Source organism: Platalea leucorodia (assembly GCF_965183815.1).
Source record: "Platalea leucorodia genome assembly, chromosome: 5".
In the NCBI taxonomy this organism is placed as follows: domain Eukaryota; kingdom Metazoa; phylum Chordata; class Aves; order Pelecaniformes; family Threskiornithidae; genus Platalea; species Platalea leucorodia.
The window spans coordinates 68,035,002-68,056,433 of record NC_138827.1 but is presented as its reverse complement, the minus strand read 5'-3'; the positions used below and the strand labels follow the sequence as shown (position 1 = coordinate 68,056,433).

The 21,432-nt window shown below is 46.4% G+C and overlaps 1 protein-coding gene across 1 annotated transcript; it reads right to left on the bottom strand.

Annotated features, from left to right (window-relative positions):
• Positions 1 to 426: 426 nt before the first annotated feature.
• NABP1 (nucleic acid binding protein 1) lies at positions 427 to 10,092 on the bottom strand. Its single transcript, XM_082313954.1, has 6 exons — positions 9,917 to 10,092; positions 9,661 to 9,799; positions 6,421 to 6,492; positions 4,921 to 4,993; positions 4,569 to 4,635; positions 427 to 3,012 (listed from the first exon to the last, which is right to left on the bottom strand). The coding sequence occupies exons 1-6, from the start codon at positions 10,005 to 10,007 to the stop codon at positions 2,825 to 2,827; spliced, it is 630 nt and encodes a 209-aa protein (XP_082170080.1). The 5' UTR covers positions 10,008 to 10,092; the 3' UTR covers positions 427 to 2,824.
• Positions 10,093 to 21,432: the final 11,340 nt, after the last annotated feature.

Genomic DNA, 21,432 nt, shown 5'->3' with positions numbered 1-21,432 from the left:
TGGACACGTGAGCACCTTCCAGAGTTTTTCCTTTGGCAATCTGTATTATTGAGAATGAGACTACCCTAACTACAGCCTTACCTTTAGTATCTTGGGAAGACACCTGTAGAGAGTCCCTAATGACCTAACCACTGGGCACCTAGGAAATGCCGTATAGTGTCAGAGGAATTCACAACTGCTTTTTTACATAGAGAAACATCTGTGTCTCTGTCTCTCCATACACCGAGGTGGTATGATCCAAAGAGATGTAAGGCAGCCTCCCAGATTCCTCTGCAAGCTGAAAACTCACTATCTTGGCAGTGATACCACTGAGGGAAACAACATTGTCTTAGGTTCACTGGAACATCAGAAGACCTTGAAAAATTACTATGATTATATTTAAGTCCATGCGACTTTTCAGGGCACAGATTTCCCCTGCAAAGAAGTAAAAATTTATTAATAAACTGAAATAGTTTCACATAAGAAACAGGGAGGCAGGAATGCTACTAACCTTGAGAACATGAAGACCAGCCTCTTGCTTTTTTTCCTCCCAACTGCAAATCAATCATCCACTCGACAGCAAGCTTTTAATCTTATTCCACTTATCAGCAGTAATCATCTCACTTTTTATTTGGAATTTGTGAACAAGTATTCTGTTTATTAGCTTAATAAAAGCTCAAATGCATAGAGCTACAAACATCAGGCACCTCAGCACACATTAACACAGGCTTCCCCCGTATTTCAACCTTCTTTATGCTGTAGAGAAGGCAAGACCACCAGGATTTGGGATCCATGGTGGAGGTACCCCAATGAGTATGAAGTCCCCACCACGCCATCGCTTGCTACCTTTACAGCTACTACTGGAAAGCATGGCTCTCACACCATACTTGCATCTCATTTACCTCTGGAACACGTCATATATACCGCACAGGTTTAGAAGTCCTCTTGGCTTCCTTCTCACAAGCATATCAAATGTCTTAATGCAACACTGCACAAGAGGTTGTCCATGCATCTAGACTATACATATACTTAAATAAGTAAGCAATTTAAACTCCCTGAGTTACACATCACCTCCTTACACCATTTCCCCAGAAGGCATTGCGTGCTTTCTGGTCCACCAGTTAGCACTGTTCTTCCGTAACAGCACCTGAGGGTGAACTCATGAGGCATGCCACCCTCTCGCGTCCAAGACAAGTTTTGCTAGTTCCACCTGGAAGCAGGTATCGGGATAGCACTTTACCCGAACAAAGGCAACCAGCCCTCAGGTGTCTGGGCACGCAGGTCTCCCTAAACCTCCCTTGAGAAGATTGTTGTTGCTGCTGCTGCTGCTGCTGCTTGCATTTAAAAGAAAGTTCAGTATTTCAGACTAAGCAGGAAACTTTTACCAATTAGAAGCAATTTTCAACAAATCATGATAGAGTACCAAAAGCAGAAGTATCAAATGTAAATAACTTGTAAACATTAGTGACATAGTAATAGATTCAATTGACATGAACGACCACAGAGACAACTCACAATTCAGAAATAGCCTTTTGTCATGAAGTCTTTATGGCTTGACAGAAAGTAAGTTAGATTTGTTTTTGAAATGGTTAGTGCAATTTTTTTTATTTGAGAGGTCAGCTATAAGAAGAGTTAAACAGATGAATCCAGTATGACACCTCAGCTTCCAAGTCGTTTTTGAACCTGATCTGAAATATGGCACTGAACTCTTATCTAGAGTCAAGGCATTTGTGAACTTGGAAATAAAACCACAGCTATTTTCCCCTGGGAGATGGTGGTGGTGGGGTTAAGTTCTTTAAGGGATAATTTGTATTTCATATAAAACAGAGGAAGGAAAGCTTAGCAGCTTAACAGCATCAGAAGTGCAGCTGTGTGCTTGGCCAGTACCTCTGCAATCCACACATACAGCTTCATCTAATATATAATTCATTTGGAAAAGTAAATGAAGGAAGGAGAAGTAGGCAGCCTCACTGAAGAGATGGGTAATGCAGCATTTGAGAACAGTTCTCTCCTGGAAATTCAAACTCCTGCAGTTACCTTCGGCTTTTACACAAGGAGTGGCTACAAACAGCGTATTCCCCAATACTGTCTGAATTGAGATCCTCCTCTCCTGCTGTTTCATGCAAAGCAAGAATGAATATCCAAGCTTCTATCCAAAGCAAAAAAATCAGTGTCACTTTCCGTGACAGTGATAATGGTGTTTATGGAGAATTTTTAAGTAGTGTACACCTTTTTGGAATCAGAAGTCAAGCCTCAAGACACTCACCATGTCTTCAACTTTCATCCGAGTTATCCATTCTCTGATTCAGGAGACACCACTAGGTGCTGGCACCACCATTTCCTTATACTTATTGCTTTTACAAGCTATCTTCATTCCAAGGACACCTAGCTCACTAGAGCATCTTTGCTCTTCCCCCTCATTTCTCTTCCAATACGAAGAACTCCCATTAACCCTAATGGAAGTCAACGTATGTGCACATAGGACGTAATAGACCTTTTAAGGCTATATGGCTGACCAACAGAAACAGAAAAATACATACATGTAACTGAAATTTTCTTCCATTTAGCAAAGGGTACCGAGTTTTAATTGAGACTCTTCAAACCGTTACCCTTACTTTCTTATATCCACCTTCTCCCCTTACCCCCTTAATTTATGGGAAAGACTCACTGTGCTTCCCTAAGCAAACCAAGAAATAGATCACATCAAGTTTGCTCCATAGACCAAAAGGTAAAAAAAAAAACAATAAAGGACAAACTGGTTCACAGTTAACTATAAATAAAAGTGCAATAAGTGTTCAAGTAGAGTGTAGAGTTTAAGCAAGCCGTACAACCACATTTGGCATAGTCATCTTTTAAAGGCTCTGCGTGGGTCCCTCCCATTACTGACAGGAGGGAGAAGAGGCTGAACGCTATTAGCTGGTGCTGGATTTACAGGTCCTCGTCCATTGCCTCTCCCACAACCTGCATAAGTGTGGCCGTGATTATACGTAAATGGAAATCCACTTGATTCGGGTCCAGTTTGTAAACCATTTCCTGAAAAGACAGAAAAAAGGTTATCACAAGTTCCATGGACTGAGATCACTGCTCCCTTACGTGAGTTTAGCAACAGGGAACACATGAAGCTTGCAGGAGCCAGCAAATCCCGAGCACCAGAAGGAAAAGACCCTCTGGCACTGCAAGACCCCAAACCACACCTTACCTTTTTCCCCCCTCCCAAACAACCTCCCCTCCATCCCTACCCCCCTCCCCCCAACTAAAGCAAGAAGGGTCACAGAGTTGCATGCCGATTCTTTGCCCAGGAGATAAGACTAGAATCTCATGAAACTAGACTGATGCTTTCAGAAACATGCACTGGCTTGTAGGTCACACACCAAGGTGTTCCAGAGAGAGGAGGGCAGCAGAAGTCAAGGAGAAACCAGCAAAAGAAAAGCAGGCTACACAAAGCGTCTTGCGTCATTCCCCACTACCAGGCACACAGAAATAGAAAGCTGCCTTGTGAAGTCCAGCCACAGAAGCAACTCAACTGGCACCAAGTTCTCATGAACTTGAGCCTCATAAACATCACTGCTCATGTTTTGCTGGCAGGAAGTGGGATGGAGCTGAAAAGGCAGAATGATGACAGAAAGCATGGGGAGAGAAGGAAGAGACAAAAGGAAATAATTGCATTTGAAGACCACACAAGAAGCAGAAAGAGAAAGACGTTTCAGAAGATATGCACAAGCTCAGTGAAAACAGCTGTCCACCACCCAAAGCAGGGACACCAAGGAAGTACCTATACACTAACTGGGCTGAAAGCCTACTTGCCTCACCCTGGCACTGAGGAAAAGACTGGCCTGAAAGCACTGCCCTTCCTTGCTCAGAATCATTTACTTTCAAAGAAAGGGTTCGTAAGAGAAGTAAAATAAGAGAAATGAAAATCATGTTGCTAAAGAGGAAGCAGACAGTCACTGAATTGAAGAGACACAGAGCTTAACACCAAGTTATGGCTCAGTTTGCTGTTATCCACCAGCAGAGCTTGGCTGTACAATACCAGGTACTGAGTCTGAGCATCATGTAGGCAGGCCATAACTAAGGTTCCCTCTCAGCTTACATCCACTCAAGTCTTTGAAACATTTTCTTATTTAAGATTCAATGTTTAAATACATCACAAAGTGATCCAGCCAGGTCAAATCTTGGAATTCAGATTACTACCACTTCTGTTTTGGGGAGCTAACCTGGCAGAAAAGCCAAGGTGACTGGCAAGATTAAACTAAGTAACTTTTAAAGCCAAGGTCTCAAGTGGTTTAAGAAACAGAATTTCAAGTGCTACAAAAACTCTTTGAAAGCATCAAAACAATTTAGGATTAGTCAAGTCCTTCTACATGATACAGGCACCTTGAATATTCTGATCTCTTCCTTTTCTAGGGAAGAGATCCTGAAACCATTATTGAGTAAATGTTCATGCTTATGTGCTTGCAGGTTCAGGCCCCAGTCTAAAAGACTTTTTAGAGGATAGTACACTTTCGCCCCAGAGTGAAGAACCCCCAGCAAGATAAATTTCTTATTTTCATTAACTGTTTCTCATCCTTTCACAAAATGAAAAAACTTACCCAGTGGCCCAAAAGTACAAGAACCCATATTATTCGATGCAGAACTATTATTCTGTTCACCCTGTGCCTTCAGAGAAATGTAAAAAAAAAAAAGAAACAACAAAAACAAAACAAGACATGGATCAGAGAGAGAAATTTCACATTTTTACAGAAAAGGGCTGGGGTTTTTTTCCTGTGTCCTTATAGTGGCTCCACATGGAATTTATCTGCTACTCTAATTATTGGCTCATTTTTGTCTATATATCACTTCAAGTCCATTTTTCCAGAAGAGTCACATCTGACCACAGCCTAGCGTGAAGTATTCAGAACAAAGAGCACTTTATGCCAGAAGCCTCAGACAAGTTTAACATACCAGTTTGTTCTGCCCGACGTGTTCTGAGTTGGGCTCACTGAAGTTTGGCACTTCTGAGTATACCATGCAGAACCTGGGGAGAAATTAGGATTACGAGGAAGTTCTAAAGCCATTTTTTAACCAAGCTCTCAACTCCACAACTCAAAGAGCATATGTTCTTGACATATCCCATCACCTAGAAGTAACTAATCCAGATCCCACTGTTCAGAGAGTATCCATAGGTATTAAAAGGCTCTTTTTGTGGTGAAGCTGTCACATCTTCCTGGTGAGGGTGTTTCAGTCAAGCAGGGGCAAGTACACATTTACTCTAGGAGGTGAAACGGCCTTAAGAAAACAAAAGGTGATGAAAGGGCTGCCTTCACCTCTCTTCCAGCTGCACAATCTTGTCCAGCGCCCACTCACAAGGTCACCTGAGGCAGAGTCACCCAGCCTGCTCCCAGACTGTGACTGCATTAGATCTCTAGGGAAATCTTAAACACTCCCACACACTCCCATGCTATGGAGTGCGCCATTAACATAATAGCACAGAGGAGTCCAAAACAGGGAGTGAAATTCAAAGCATCCTTTTCCACTCAAGAGGACTATGGAGAAATAGGCTCACCAACTCACCACATAGAAATTATGGCAGACGGGAAGAAAGATTTGGATCATTATGCAGCTTGGACTGGTTAGGCAGAAGTGGAGCTCCCACCTCCTGCTGGGAGGCACAACCCAGATGAGGACTCACCTCACTCCAGCCTGCTGGAGAGTCAGCCAACTGGATGACACTTCTGAGGCGATGGCTTTGCACCAAGAAAATCTGCAGGTCATGCCTCACAAAATCCAGCTGAGCACTGGGCATTTTTGAACTATCAGAGAGGAGAGGTGGCCACCCCACAGCCCCACTTCCCTGATGACTACAAGGCCTCCCACGGCACTTTGTGCAACAGCGGAAGTACTCTTCTGGTTAGAAAATGCTGCTATTTTTCCTGTTGCTAGTCAAGTATGTTACTCATGTTTGTTCTTAGTCAGGAGCTGCCACCGCCTCAGTTTGTGGGCAGTTTAAAGAAGGTTTAGTGAGGCTTGCTTCTGTTTAGATATGATTCACTGGAGTAACCTCTGTCTTCCTTCTTTGCACTGCTTGTCTGTAAAGCATGATACACACACACAAGGCTTCCACCAAAATAAAGTGGTTATTCAAGCTGAGGCCTAGGTAAGCAATGCAGATTAAGTCCCTTGTCATTTATACAATTCCCCCGTCTAGGAAAAACCCAGACCTGTGCCATGATGGAGGACAATTTTCTTCAGTATACCTAGAATCCACAGAGGGTCAGAGCTCATTACCACAACAGCATGTAAAAAGTCACACCACAGTTGTCTGTACCGTACCTATCCATGACCAATCAACAGGCTTTTGCTGCCCTAGCTTCCACTTACTAAGAGCCGCCACATCTTATATTTACCATGTCGCTCTGCTGAGAGCAGGACAGAACACCGCAAGTATAAACATGCAATACTTACTCCCCAATTTTATGCAGCTCGCCTCCTCGCCCTGTGTAAAGCGTCAGGCATCCTTTCCAGAGAGATGCGTACCTGCCCAAAGAAAGAAGCAAAGCAGTCTCTCTTAGTGAATAAGAAATACCGCTGTTGGAAAAAAGTAGAAGCATGCTATCTTCCAAGAGTCAGTGTTACATATCAACATGAATGGACTAAAAAAATTCCCAGGGACCCCAACTTTGCCACACTAAAATTGTATAGATCCCCATGTTTTACTTCTAGCAAAAGGTACTGGAAGCTCAGCTGACTCCTTTGGCAATTCCAGGAAAGCAGCCAATTATTTTGAGACTGGATGCTCTTTCCTTGGCTGGAGCAGCCCTTATGACTGTTCCTGCAGATGAAAGGCATCTTGCCAAAAGCAGTATCTGAACTCTCAGTTCTGCTTTCAGCAGGAGCCAGGAAGAATTACCTTTGTTCACGGGAAAGTATAAATACTGCTACTGAATATGTATAATAGGAAGTGCTTACTTTTTAGTATAGGTCCTTACCAGATTTTTTTTTTTTTTTTAAAGGCACAAATTTGACCATCATGTTCCAAGTGATGGATAGAAATGCAATGAAATCACTTTTTGATTGCAGAAACATTCACTTACAAGACAGCATGAGTGCACTCTAGTCTTTATAGTGGCACTTGACTCCAAGCACTGGAATTTGAGTTATGCAAAACTTTCTGTATAATTGTTCCTTTCAGTGAGGGGCATCACGCATGTGAAGAAAATAATGAAAATGCAGACCAGAAACCCAGGTGCAGCACAAGGGAGTTAACAGAAATATAGGTGTCTTCTAGCAAAGGAATAGGGAGCCCCAGCAATCGCACTCTCAGGAGTCACCAATAATCTGGACAAGTCACCTCTTCCTTATGCTCCGGGACTATCTCTGGAACATAGATAACAAACCTTCCTCTTGCCCTTTGCCTTATCTGCTAAGACTGGGAGCCGTCCCGCTGCACATAGGGCCTCAAACAGAGGCAGCAGGGAGGAGCCAGGTCAACAGAACAGGACGATAATGCCAATGCAACGACAGCCTTCTCTGTACTTCAGCACGAGCAGTATAGTTATCTACAGCTACGGTGCCAGTCTTGGGAGTTTTCCATCCAGAAGCAGGATTAATGCTCTTCACTTCATAATGCTACCTTTCACTTTAAAGACTGCCTCTATACTTAACCTTTAGTAACCAGCTAGTTGGACGGTCTTGTGGCAGAGCGCAAAGGAAAAGAGCTACAAAATAATAAATGTAAGTCAAACATACATTTACTGGGACGAGACCCAGCAAATCGTGGGACTGATAACCTCCAGCACAAAGTTATTCCATGTATGCAAGCATTTGTTTTTGTCTCAGAAAGAGCTGGCCATAAAGCACTCCAGAACTAACTTCAAATTTAGAAATATTAACTGGAGCAGCTTCCTGTAAATGAGTTAATCAGCCAATGACAAAAATCAGCAACAGTGTCTGCTTTTGCAAAGGAACGCATCTACAGCTTGAAATTCAGCAGGGGGAAAAAAAAAAAAAGAGATGTTTACATGTGGGGCCTAACCAAGCTTTCCGGCTTATAACAGTGAGCATACTGCACTGGAAAGTCAGATTAGCCTATAGAGCTGAAATTTACCTGCCTTGCAATGGCAACATCACACGCTCAAATTAATCCTATTTAAGTATAAAACTGTGTTTGGGGAACCTTGTATGCCAGCGTGAGGGCATTTTTCTTAAAATGAGAGCCAAACCAGAATGTATTTAGCTTCTGCCATTTCACTGACTATGCAGTCCTAAGTGAGCATGCAATTCATGTAAATGAAGGCATGACTTAGCCATCTACCAGGAATAGTGATGTCAGTTCATAAATTTAATTCATACAAGCCAAACTCACTTTTTGACATGAAGGGATGCAATGACCCTCCCATTTGTTGCACTGAAACACCAGAGCAGCTACAGTAAGCCAGTCACACAGCAAAGTGCAGTAACAGTGCTGAACAGTATCGCTATTAATTTCTTTCAATGTCATCTATGCACAGGGCTTTGTGCTGGCCCAGAGCTCTGGTTTAGTTCCACCCATCTCAGTGCCCCAGGACTCCACGTGCTCTCCACGCAAGCAGGCTTCCCCAGAGCCACCTCTGCTGAGGAGTCAGCCTATTTCGTGTAAAAGGACATTTGCATAGGAGGAAGCAGCTGTAGGTTTGGTGGCAGGGGTCATCCCATTTCGCTCCAAAACAGAGAATTATACTCAAATGAACAATTTAAGAGCAGCTCAAGTTAGCAGCTCCACTGAGTAACCTTTCACATACTTTTTTATAAAAACAAATTAAAAGGACCTTACACACCCTGTAGTTCCACCATCTCCTGGAGTGCTGCAGGCCAAAGGATCGGTGTAATGGATTTCTAAGTGTAACCTAACTGGCATGGAGAACTCAAACGAAAGTGACTATTACTTTGCTACTGACTAGTTGACACAGAAAAGGATTTTCAAATTGAATCTAGTATTCTTTCTCACAGCTAATAAATATAAGTTCTTTTTTTTTTTTTTTTTTTAAATTACACCAGCTCTGAGATAAACTAATTGCACCTAACCAAACTAACGTGCCCTAGCATGAATTTTTACAGTGAAACTGAAAAGGCTCTCCTCCTCTGCCTGTCATTTCTGTTAAATCCACTGCAATGAAAAGCAACTTTTCTGCATGAGAGACATTAATCATTTCCTCCTTTTATTAAGGAGCTGGCTGCTAGAGTAAAGAATTGGCTGTAAAAATAAGAACGTGCTTTTGACTTCCCTGCTCGATTTACAGGCCAGGACCGAATGTTGCATTCTCTTCCCCCCAGCCCCCCCAAAAGAAGTTATTTTCCTATGGAGTTTTTTTTAAAGCCAAAGCAAGCCTCTTACACCACCTCCTCATTAAAAATACAAGCCCTTCCTAGCCCTCTACTAGACTGTACGCTCGTGCTAGGCATGTTCAGGGGTGGAGAAGAAGGTTTTAATTTGGCAAGTGATCTCAGGGTGCTGCCTCGATAACAGGGAGCCAGTCCAAAGGGGGCGAGCTGTGTCATCCGTGCCTCTGGGGAGGCGGCCGAGCCCGACAAAGGGCTCCCCCGGCCCGGCGCTGCCCCGGAGCGCAGGCAGCGCTGGGCCGGGCCGGGGAGCGGGGCGGCGGGCGAGGCGGGGGCCGCGCTCGCCGCCGGCGGCGGTGGGGGGCGCGGGCCCGGCCCCATACGCACCCTTTGGTCAGGCGGATGATGTCCCCCGGCTGGATGAGGCCGCCGATCTCGTCCCAGACGGAGATGGTGATGCTGCCCGTCTTGTCCGCCACCTTGCAGGACCTCACCTCGTGCCCGTCCTTCGTCTTGGTGACTCGCCCTGCGGGGAGAAGCGCGGCTCAGGGGGGCCGGGGGTGGGGGGGCACGGCCCCGCCATCCCCCCCCCGCCGCACACGCGTGGGCGGCCCGGGGGTGGGGCGTGCCGGGCGCCACTTACCGATCTCCAGCACAATAAAGATGACATTTAAGTTTTTCAGTCCGGGTTTTATGTCTTTTATGAGGTGGTACGTGTCGCTCGCCGCGCTCATGCTGCGGCCGGGGCGAGGGGCAGGGCTGGCGGGGCGGGCCGAGCCCGCATCCCGCGGGGGAGCGGCGGCGGCAGCGCAGGGCCGGGCAGGGGGGCACCGGCAGCCCTCACAGGGGACGGGGACACGAGCACCGAGGGGCTGCGCGGTGACTGTGCGGCACGCCCGACCCCCACCGCTCCCTCTCCCGACCGACACCACCAGCACAGCCCCCGCCCGCCCTCCCGCTCCCGCCGGCACTGAGGAGCACATGTGCGCTGCGCTCCCCTTTATACCAACCGGGCGGGCCCACCCCAGGCGCCGGGCGGGGGGGGCGGTGCCGAATGGAACCGTCCGGGGCACGCGGAACGCCGGGACTGGGCAACAGGCGGGCGCGAGCCGGCGCCGCGCGCTGATTGGGCCGCGCCGCGGCCATCTTCTGCTTCTCGGGGCGGGGCCGGGACGGGCGCCGCCGCCGCGGAGCCGGGCGGGGCCGCGCCGAGCTGGGGCCGCCTCGCCGAGTGCCCCGGCTCGGCTCGGCTCGGCTCGGCTCGGTTCGCTCGCACACCTCTCCCCCCAGAACGGCCTTGCAGCGCCCCGAGCGCGGCCGGTGGGGCAGAGGGGAGTTAAGAAGCGATTCGCTTCCTTCCTGCGCCATTTTAAGGCACGGTTGTGACAACGAGAGGGGGCTGGTTATAGAGCTTTCCCGGAAGGTGATTCCCGAGCAACTCCGGTGTCCCTCATTGAGAAAAGAATACACATTTAGGAGGAGTATGCATCCATTGGGACATCGGCTAGGGGAGATTGTGATGTTACACAGGAGAAGTCTGATTTTGGTCTCCCCCAAGCAGAAATGGCCGATGCAGGGGCTGAAGGGAGGAGCAGGAGGGCAGTGGTGCTGCCTGGCACCCCGTGACTTTGCGGGGCTGCACCACATCATGGTGATCCTGGAACCAAAGGCTCAGTGGCTGTAGGGAGAGTCTGCAGTACCATGCTTTGAACCTTTCTGTGCCAAAAATGAGAGCCTAAATTCCTCTTGAGCACTAAAGAGGCCATCAAAGCACCCTGAACTCTGCCAGGAGCCACCTGTGGAGACGCGTTACTCTGAGCTTGCATACAGGCTGGGTCAAACGTGGCGGGGGAGGGCAGCTTCCCCAAGGGGAAAGCCATCAAGGTGGTGCGCTGAGCCAAGGTGGTGGGCCGAGCCCCCTCAGCCTTGTGACATCCTTGGCTGGAGGGTTCTGAGGAAATGGCTCCCTGCCACCAAGCAGCCCAAAGACGTGCAGGTGGTTTTGTAATTCAGCTCTCCCCCTTAGGAAAGGTAGCAGAGCAGTGTATGTGCACGTTGCTTCTCCTTTTCAGAGCCAGATGTAGCTAGCTGGGCTTTCCCCTTATATCGCGGTAAGCAGAAGTCCATAGATGATAGCAGTTGTGAAATGCTTGGCCACGCATTCTGCCACACTGGAGCTCTGGTCCAACAAATGTTGTGCAATGCTTATCTGTAGGCAGTGGAGCGGCCCTGCTGGGTGCAACTCGGTGCTGGGAATAAAACGTGCTGCTTGCAAGAATCTGAGAGGAAGGCAACGTGAGCCACAGGAGAATTTGCTTAAAACCCCCAACAGCTTAATCCACTTCTGTCCCAAATCCTTCAGTCAGTGCAGTTGGGGGGGATGAGAGACTCACTTGGTGGCCTCTCTCCTGACTGGCTATAAATTCAATGTGGTGACGCTAAAACCTTTAGAGTGATCAACTGCATGTCAGTGGATGAATGGCTTTAATTTAGTCACTTGGGAAAGAGTTCAAACCAAACTCCAGGAATGACAGTGTCCGTGGCAAACCTTGGGCAAAAATACTTTTATCTGTAGAACTGGTAAAATTTTTCCATACGGATGGGGTTTTTCTCTCCACCTTTTGTCTGCCCCGTCGATTTTGAGCCCTTGGGAAAGAATCATTTTGTATCCTATGTTTTCAGCCCCAAGCACAGTAGGACCCTGTCCTGGATCACTCACTGGGCCTTACCAAAACAAAACATGGCTCTCGGTACTAAAACATCTGGGACAGGACAGCTGAAGGCCATATGCTGCTATGGCTCATGGAGACCAACCCTATGGAGAACCTCCACCACCAGTCCCAGCTCTTGCGTTCTGACTTAGGAGGAGGAGAGAAAAAAGAGAAGGTGGATCATACAGCAAATCTCATTGGAGATTTGAGGACAGTATTTCATTTTGGAAGAAAAAACAGTTGAAAAGAATACTCACCTTATGGCAAGTCTCAGGCAGAGAGGAAGTCACGAGGGTCGTTAGCTCCAAAGCAGAAAACACTAAAAAACACTTCACATGCTTCTAGTCATGTGTCACCGGTAAGGTAGTTTCAAGTGAACATCTGTACAGGAAGGCAGCTGGGAGAGGTGCAAAGGATGCCAGATCTGGGCTACGAAGCCACCTTGCTGTGGTAGTCAATATGCTGGCAAATAGGCAGTCAGGCTACCTTTGCATCAGTGAGTGTGCCCACTTCTCTAACACATCGTGCCCAGGCCGCCTGGTGCTCATCAGCCAGCACGGAGCCACCAGGCTTGCAGCAGGGAGTGCAGGGACCAACCGTGAGCCCAGAAGGAGGTGGATTTATTTTATACTAAGGTTAAGTTTAAAGCTGGTAGGAAGAGGTTTAAACTAGAAATGACAATACAGCAGGGCCCGAGCAATCTAGGAGAGTTCAAGAGCACACTGACGACAACTCTCTGGCACAGGTGATCGAGGAGCTAACAAGGAAGGGTGCTGTCCTGGACCTCATATTCATAAACAAGGAAGAACTGGTTGGAGACGTGAAGGCGGGGTCAGCATTGGGTGCAGTGACCGTAAGATGGTGGAGTTCAGGATCCTAAGAGGGGAGAGCAGGGCAAAAGGCAGGACCACGACTCTGATTTTGAAGAGCAGACTTTGGCCCCTTCAGAGGTCTGCTTGTGATAGGGTCCTGGAGAGCATAGGGGTCCAGAAGAGCTGGCTGGCTTTCAAAGATCACCTCCTCCAAGCTCAGGGAAGGTCCCTCCCAACAAGTAGGAAATCAAGCACAGGTGGCAGGAGGAAGGCAGACTCTTTTCAGTAGTGCTCACTGACAGGATAAGAGGCACAAGTTGAAACACATCAGATTCCATCTGAACACAAGAAAACTTTTTTTACTGTGAGGGTGCTCGAAAACTGGAGTAGGTTGCCCAGAGAGGTTGTGGAGTCTCCATCCATGGAGATACTCAAAACCCAACTGGACACCGCCTTTGGCAACCTGCTGTAGCTCACCCTGCTTGCGGAGGTTGGACTAGATGATCACAAGAGGTCCCAGCCAACTTCATCGATTCTGTGAAATATTTCCTATCTGTCTTCTCAAATGCAAAAAGAGACACAGCTCCAGAAAGCGTGATGCGTGGAGTAGAAAGGGAAGATGACAAACTCCCTCTGTATCCGTAAGGGACTGGGACAGTGCTGGGAAGACAGAGCTGGTCATCTTCTCTGTAATTATTGGGGAGATACATGTTCCTTCAAGATTCATTTTAAGACAGTGTTTACAGTGTCTGTTCCGCCAGTGATGAACAATTTTGCTCCGTTTCACAAAAAGACAGAGTCTTTCTCGTATTTTTTTAATTGTCATTCCAATTGCCATCCCCTGAGAGCGCCCTTGGTATTATCCAGCACTGACTGAACGATTCCTATTTGCTGTGAAGGTGACCTGCAAAGCAAAACATTTTTTTCTCCCCTGCCTCTTTATAATGTATAAAGAAAACCAGAATTATTATTAATTTATTTTGTTTTTCTAGCATCTTCTTTCCTGCTTCTTTTTTAACCTCAGAACCATAAGGCTATCAAGTCACAGCTGTGGGTGTTGGAAGTACCAGCTTTCTGACCTCCTCACTGGGGGCATAGTCCGTCTTCCCCAAGCAGGAGGAGCACAGAAGCCTTTGATGAGGTGTGTCTTCAGCCACAAGAGCTTCCAGAAGACTCATGAATACCGTTGAACATCAGGTAGGCCTAAAAAGAAATCCAGAAGCCAGAACAGCAATATACAATAGAAAGAAGAGAGAGATGCATTGTCAGTATCTAGCGTTCCCAAGCACTGACAGCATGAGTGGGTCACACTGAGAGACAGCACCAAAACTTTGCTCGTGCAGTTCACAGGAGCAACAGGGAACATGTCGAATAAACTGTGACCGCTGCCAAAGCAGGAGCCTTTCCATCACTGAGGGAGTTGAAATGTCTGTGTGCCACTCAGGCAGTGTCACAGTGCCACACAAGCCAAATTTAGCCTGCAGTGAATGTCTACAGCAGGGGTTCCACTGATGAAGTTAAATCCGTTTCCAAGCTCATTTGCTTGCTGCAGAATTTTTTTCTTCTGTGTGCAAGATATAAGTGTTGTAGGCTAAGACTCATGGGGAGGTTTCAGTCCAAAGCAAAATCAGGGTTGAGTTGTTAAAAGAGTTCTCAGCAGTCGCAAGTCTGGCAAAAATCCCATGCATCTCAGCAGGGCTGGGATTTCACCCTCTGGCTGTAATGGAGTTATGCCAGCAGAGACATTGGTCCAAAGTCCTCTTTTTCTGTCAGCTGCTCAATGTTCAATGCTACTGGAGTCCCAGAGTAGATCTTCCTGCAAGAAATCTTCCAGCAAGAGCTGATGTTTAATATTTTATTGTACACAGAGATTAAAAACGTACAGAAGCCTACAAACGTCACTTTTAACCAAGCCTTACCAGGCCATTACCATACATCTGACAAACTCCTAAATTAAGCTACAGGTTCAGTCAGCTGTTTTTTAACATTGAGGATGCTTCAGCTCCCTTATGACAGTTCCGCATCAGTTTAACAAGCTGGCAGCCAGTCTGGCATTCTGGAGACCCCAGAAAACAGTGGTTCAGTGCCTTCAGCATCTCTTGCGCACACCATATTCAGCCATGGGGGTCAGGATTTCCCTAAGGAAATACGAATGACTCCAGGGGAAGCCACACAGGCGTGAGAGGAACTTCAGCCAGAAGTCAGTGGGACAGATGCGGTGGGGAATCCCCACTCTGTTGGGTTCGGGTGTAGTTTCATGCATTTAGTCCTCCTCCCGGCTCAGGAACGCAGATCCGAGCTGCCTGCTGCCCGCCCTGCCTCAGGGCAGTGTACCTGCATGGTGCCCGGAGCAGGAAGGACTGCCAGGTGTCTGACCCCCGGATTTCAGGCAGCTCTCTCTGCCCACCTAGCTGTTAGCTAAGAAAGCCGACTGCAAGACTGAGTACCAGGGTGCTGTAATGTACCACAGGGAAAAAAAAAAAAATATAAATTGCAAAGTAAACATTCTGAATTTGCAGCATTCTTTCGAAAGGATCCACGTGCATGTCCTACAGCGCTAATGTAGCCTCTTCTTCCCGGGCTCCACACATTTTAGCAGATGTTTTCATCTGGGGACTCAGTCCTGCAAGGCGTTTATGGAACTTCTTTATTTCCCTCTTTCAATTAATCCCACACACACCAGTAGGATGACTTACATGAAATCCCTGTTGTGAGGCAATTCTAGGGCAACTTTCCTACTCAGTTGTGAATCTGGGCTTGGACTAGAGGAATTTGGGTCTAACTTTTCCTCATCCAGATGGAGAGCATAGGAGCTGGTGCCTCCTCAGCTTTTCAATTAGAGACCTGAAGGACTATGCACAAGTCTCAAAGATTTGTGGGCTTAAAGCCCACTAACATTCACAATTGCTGTTTCTTGGGTCTCCAGCGAGTGCTATAGCAAAAACCAGACCTCACAGCCTTGCTCCTTCATCAGACTGGTCTTTGCTTAAAAGGTTTAACAAATGCAGATGGGGGGATTAACACTTCCCCACAGTAGCTGTGCCAGAGTAACCTCCACTCTGTTCACGAGGACACCAGTCACAGTCACCTAAACCAGTACATTAACTCTTTTTTACATAGGGAAAATAGATACCAGCTTTACACCAACAAAAACGTGGAGTGATCCCTTAAACTAGGCCCGCTGCCATGGTTGGTTGGCTGATAGAAGAGACAAATGCTTCAAGTCAGAGGAAGGCGGCAGTCGCGGTGGGGCAGAGCTCTGCACAGGCCTCTGCCTTTCGGAGCGAGCCGAGTCACTTGTTTCACACGCACACGTGGCTCAGCGCAGGGCAGGCAGCACAGCAGCTGTCTGAAGTGGCTCAGAAAGCCTTAAAATACTGACAAGGCGAGCCCTCTCCTATGGGTTGTAGCCAAGGGAGGCAACGTTTCAAAAGGCTTTGCAAATGCCTTCTCCTTTTGCCAGCCCTGTCTCTGCCAGGGGTGATTCCTGCAGCTGAGGCCACGAGTTTGTCCCGTGACACTCCCATGGCAGCAACACATGCCCTTAGAGATGAGGAGGACCTCTTAACTCTTTCCACCCCAGGAAGGGTTTTGCGTCTCACCTCTTCTCCAGTGCCTGGAGGAGGTATGCAGACAGACCACATCACCCTGTCTGCCGGCTGGCTCCACAGAGGCTAATGGGCTGAAAGTTCAGTGTTGGTCTTGCATCACCTAATGCTGACCTTCAAAAGAAAAATAGGGATTTATGTCCAGGAGGAGGCTTTGAAGATTTAATTTGGTTTGGATTTATTTTTTGTAATGGGGATTTGGGTCTCTTTTCTATGTTCTTTTTCTTTTTTTTCTTTTTTTTCTGTAGCAGTGTCTGCTTTTTCCTGAAAGTTTGTTGGTGGTCTTAACAACTGTTACCTTTCTCAAATCTTAATAAGCAATAGGGTGTGTTAAAGATGGAAAAAAAAAAAAAAAGGATCTTCCCGCAGGGCTGTTCGCCAGGCAGAGGAACCGCATTTTTGTTCGCGCTGCCAGAGCTGAATGCAGATGTGATGACCCCTACCCTGCCCCAGGTAGTCACCACCCCTACTCCCTGAGCTCCCAGCACTGCTCCATGTGTGAACACTGCATTCCTGTTAGGCAGACAGCTTCGCTAACGAGTCAGAAGTGGCTGCGACAGTGGTGGAAAAAGGGGGGTGCGGTGCTGGGATGAGTAACTGTGGGAATATTAGCCCTACCCTCCGTGCTGTGCAAACAGTGTGGCCGTGCTGCCGGTGATGTGGCTTATAGCTGGCAGGCGCAGGGCACGGAGCAAGCTGGTATCTGCAGAAGAGCATGTAGACACAGTCTTGGTTGTTTAGCTCTGTGTTAACAGCGAAAAAAATATCCTAAGCGGACTAAACAAATCTCATCGTGGCAAAGTGCTTCATAAATTATAAATTCAGTTTCCTGCAGACTAACAGGGAATCAAGCTGTTTACCTCAGAGTACGACACATTTTTCTTTTTTGCCTTCTCCCTGTGGCACCTGTAGATATATTCTGATGTGCAAAGCTTTGTGTCAGTGACTAACGAGTACCTAATAGTTGCTGCAGATTTCCATAGGCTGCACATGATCACTCCTATTTACGACATCAGGAAAAGACCTAAGAACCATCCACCTGGGCCAAAAAGGGTCAGCAGATAAAAAATGTTCTTTCAGAAGATCAAGCCTGGCACTGCGGCACATTTCAAGTGCCGCTGGCAGCACAAAGAGGTTTTGTACTACAGCTTTTGCATTTCTACTTCCATTTTCTGACCACATATAAAATCAACATTCCTGCCCAGATGGGATAACGAAGGAGACCATTCCTTCTGAAAGCCACCGATGTACATGAAATCAAATGGGTACTCTAAGCGGTCCTTTCTGATGAGCACCTCTGGGAAGATGCTGCTTGAAACAGTTCAAGTTGTAGTTAGGGATATTTTAAAAACAGAAAAAAACCCCAAAAAGCCTAACTCAGAGCGATAAAGTGTTTGTAGGAACCATTTTACTGCAGTCTACGTTGTTGCCTAGTGTTGCATTACGGTGTGGGAGGGAATGGAAAAATAAACGGAGTACAGTGAAAGCTTCCTAGGGCTTCCCAGCCCTTGGACTTGCTGATGATTGACATGTCATTCAGGAACACAGGTTCCTGGATATTCCTGAATAATCCAGGCAGGGCAGCTCAGAATAGGACCATCCACACTGCGAGTCACTCAGAAATAGGTGTTGCACTTTGAATTCAGCCTCAACTTAAAGGCACGCGCACAGGAAGGCAACAGGGCCAAGCTGCTCCGGCATTGCGCAAACAGGGATACAAATGGGGACTGAGCCGACCAGCTCCTTATGATCCCACAGAAACTCCAGGCATGAAAGCTGTCCCACAGGCGATCAGGTTACAAACCTCGTATCATCAGCCGCAAACCAGCCAGCTGATCGTTCCCTCCTGGCATCTTACACCTCCCAGCAGGTTAACCTTTAGAGGCCTGATTTAGTTCTCACTGCAGTCCCTGGGAGCTCCTCCAAGAAGGCAGTGCCAGTGGAGTAGGCATCACGTAGTCAAAGGGGATTTTACCCATGCTTAAAAAAAAAAAAAGACTTATCAGATGTCTCAGTGAATGCACCTTCACTTTAGGAAAGAGGAGAGTGATTCCTCACTGGCACTTCTGGGGAAACGGTTATCCCAAGGCATCAGATGCCTTCGCTGCTTTCATTTAAAGGGGTTTGCCAATTGAGTGCGGTTCCACTATTGTAAAACTTTTACTACCGTGAAATAACTATTGTTTCTGTTCTGCTGGTCTCCTTGACCAATGAAAGGTTTTAATAATAGTAAAATATCAGATACTGTCGTCATGTTGTGTAGCAAGTCACTCCGTTCCCTTCCTGTTGCTTTCGGATATATATAAAGGAGAGCTAAAAATTAGATTCTTATATGGACTAATTTTTTCTGTGTTTTTCACCAGAAGACACTGGTGCTGCCAAGTATACTTCTTCCTGTTGAGGTTACATTTAAAGCATTTCTAAGAGTCTCATCTTTGCTGCAGGGTGGTATTAGATAATAATTAATAAAATATATTTTCTGCAAAAGGGTAATTAATTATTGGAATTAAGCTTAACAAGCAAACATAAATAAAAAAAGTCTTGCATAGCTGGAGGACCAAAAATTCCTCCAGGTTGTTCAGTTTGCAGTTGTATTATCTGTTGATGCACTAGTTTCATTAACTTCTTCAGTCAAGCTAGACAATACTGAAATCTTAGCATACAAGAAAATTATTTTGTATTACAGATATTTCAGACTTCTTTTGTAATTTATAAAGAACTAGAAGAGCATCAGTCCAATTGTTTTATGTAAGTCATCTTTACTGTATGTGGATATTGACCTCCACCTGATACAATCCGAGGGCTGTGTCTGGCATGTTGACCTCCAGGAGGAACCGATCCTTAAAAATCCCACCCAGCCATTGCAGAAAAATACCCTTAGCCTCTACTCCAAAGGCTGAATATGACAGCTAGAAAAATCTGAATGACCCTACTTCAAATTTGAAACTCGGTCCTCTTTTTCTCTCACATCTCTGGAATGATTAGACTAACTATGGAGCACGTACTGTCAGTGCCAACAGTGAAAAAAGGGATGTTCCTGAAGTGGCAACCACCTGAAGGCAACTCATAAAAGACTCCAGGTGATGGTGAACTGGCAGAGCCTTTGCTGGGCAGATGGCCGTGAGCCTAGAGTCTGGTTCTTGCCGTGTTGATTTACTTCGTATGATGAAGGCTTTAGTGTAATCAAAAGTCTTTCATCTACTGGGCTTGGCTGTACCCTGGGCTTCAGTGTGAAAGATTAAAGCCAGTACACGTTTATTAACAAAGTTTTGTCTTACTCCTTCTACAGCAGTATTTCAGGTCCTGCTGGGTTCTCTGATTTTTCCTGTACCAAGAGGGAGTTTTTCCAGTAAGCTACACTACAGATTTGTTAGACTACTGTTTCATACACTGTTAAAAGATTGTTAGGTAAACTGAAACAAGATCCTAGAAACACAAGCCACTTGCCTCGCAATACTGATGAAACAAATAATATTTTATACCTGTGTAGCACCTTCCATTGGGTAGAATCCAGGCATGTTATCCATGGTGTATTAACTTAATCTCTTGAAATGATTGATTGTAAATTAATGGGTATTATATTTGGTTAACAGATGAGGAGATATTAAGGAAAGTGGGTACCTTCTCAGGTTGCATCTTGCTAGACTGGGGAGTAAAATCTGTATTTCTCCAGTTGTATTGCAATGTCTGCTGTTTCTTTCCAAAGGAAGCAAACAGCAAACTACCAAAATGATCTCACCACTGACATAAGTAGGAGTAATACTTCATTCCCTGATGCGAAGTATTTTCCTGTGATATCCTCAACGCGTTTTACAGGTCTGGGTAAAGTCAGTCTGCCTCTCCCTCCCACGTGGGCTCACGCACGGAGAGTCTGCCTGAGGAAGTACGTACTGGGACATATGTCTGTCCGCAGAAGGTCTGCCATTTTGTCCAGTTTGTTTACTTCCCGTGGGATCATTAGGAGGCACATCATCCGCTCATTGTCTATACAGTCATTTAGTCATCAGTCCCTTCTGACTGAGCTTCAGCTTCTGTGAGGCAGAATTGAGAGACACGAACACCTCAATAACACGGTTCGATAGTCCCCTAAATAAGTTAGATCCTGATTGTCGTCAGATGCCACGTAAAAGAAGTTACATAATGACACACATCGTGAATATTGTGGGGTTCAGGCTTTCCGTATTCAAGCTTGTTTTTATCTCATGATACAACAAGAGTTCTTAAAATGTTCGCATAAGCCGGCCTTTAACCAGATGTTAGTTTCAGAAGCTTGATGGCTCCTTTCTGGTTTTGAAAGCCAGCCCTATATTGGAACTATAACGAAACTCTGCAATACACACATGCTATTTTAACAAAAACTCCTCGTGACATTTGTCAGCCTAGCTACCAAGGTGAAATCATGGCCAGTCCGGCACAAGAGATGTGTGTCCGATGGTCACTGCCCATCTGCAGTGCACAGGCACCATGGAGCAATACCAAGGACACATTGCTGAGATCAAGGGTTTTGTTTAGCCTGACAGAAACCCTCTCTCAGCACAGCCCCTGCTGTGGCTGCTCACCCCCCAGGCAACCCCGCTGAATTCCCAGCACTGGGAGCCGCTCCTGCAGTTCCCCTTGGCCTCTCCAAAGCCTGCAGAGCAAGGGAGCTCCCTCCTCTGACGGCCTTTCTGCAAGCCTGCAGAACCACAGCGCCGTCTCAGTCCCTGCTGTTTATTTTTCCAAAATGGATCTGTGCCAACACAACTGGGTTTCTTTTCCAGCCAGATAAGAAGAAATGGCTTTTCCTACCACAGTGCATTCACTTCCCTAGAGTTAGGAACCGTGACATTTACTTATATTTATCCCAATCAATGTTGTGGTATTTCTGAACAGGAATATCAGTAAATCCTGAAGAAGATAAAAAAAGAAAAATCCCACTGTTGTATTAGACATTCCAGGTTCTCTCTCTTTATTACAATTTTTGTCCTCCACCTCCACATTCACTGAATTTGATGGTCACTACCCCAGATAACACACATCTCAACTTTG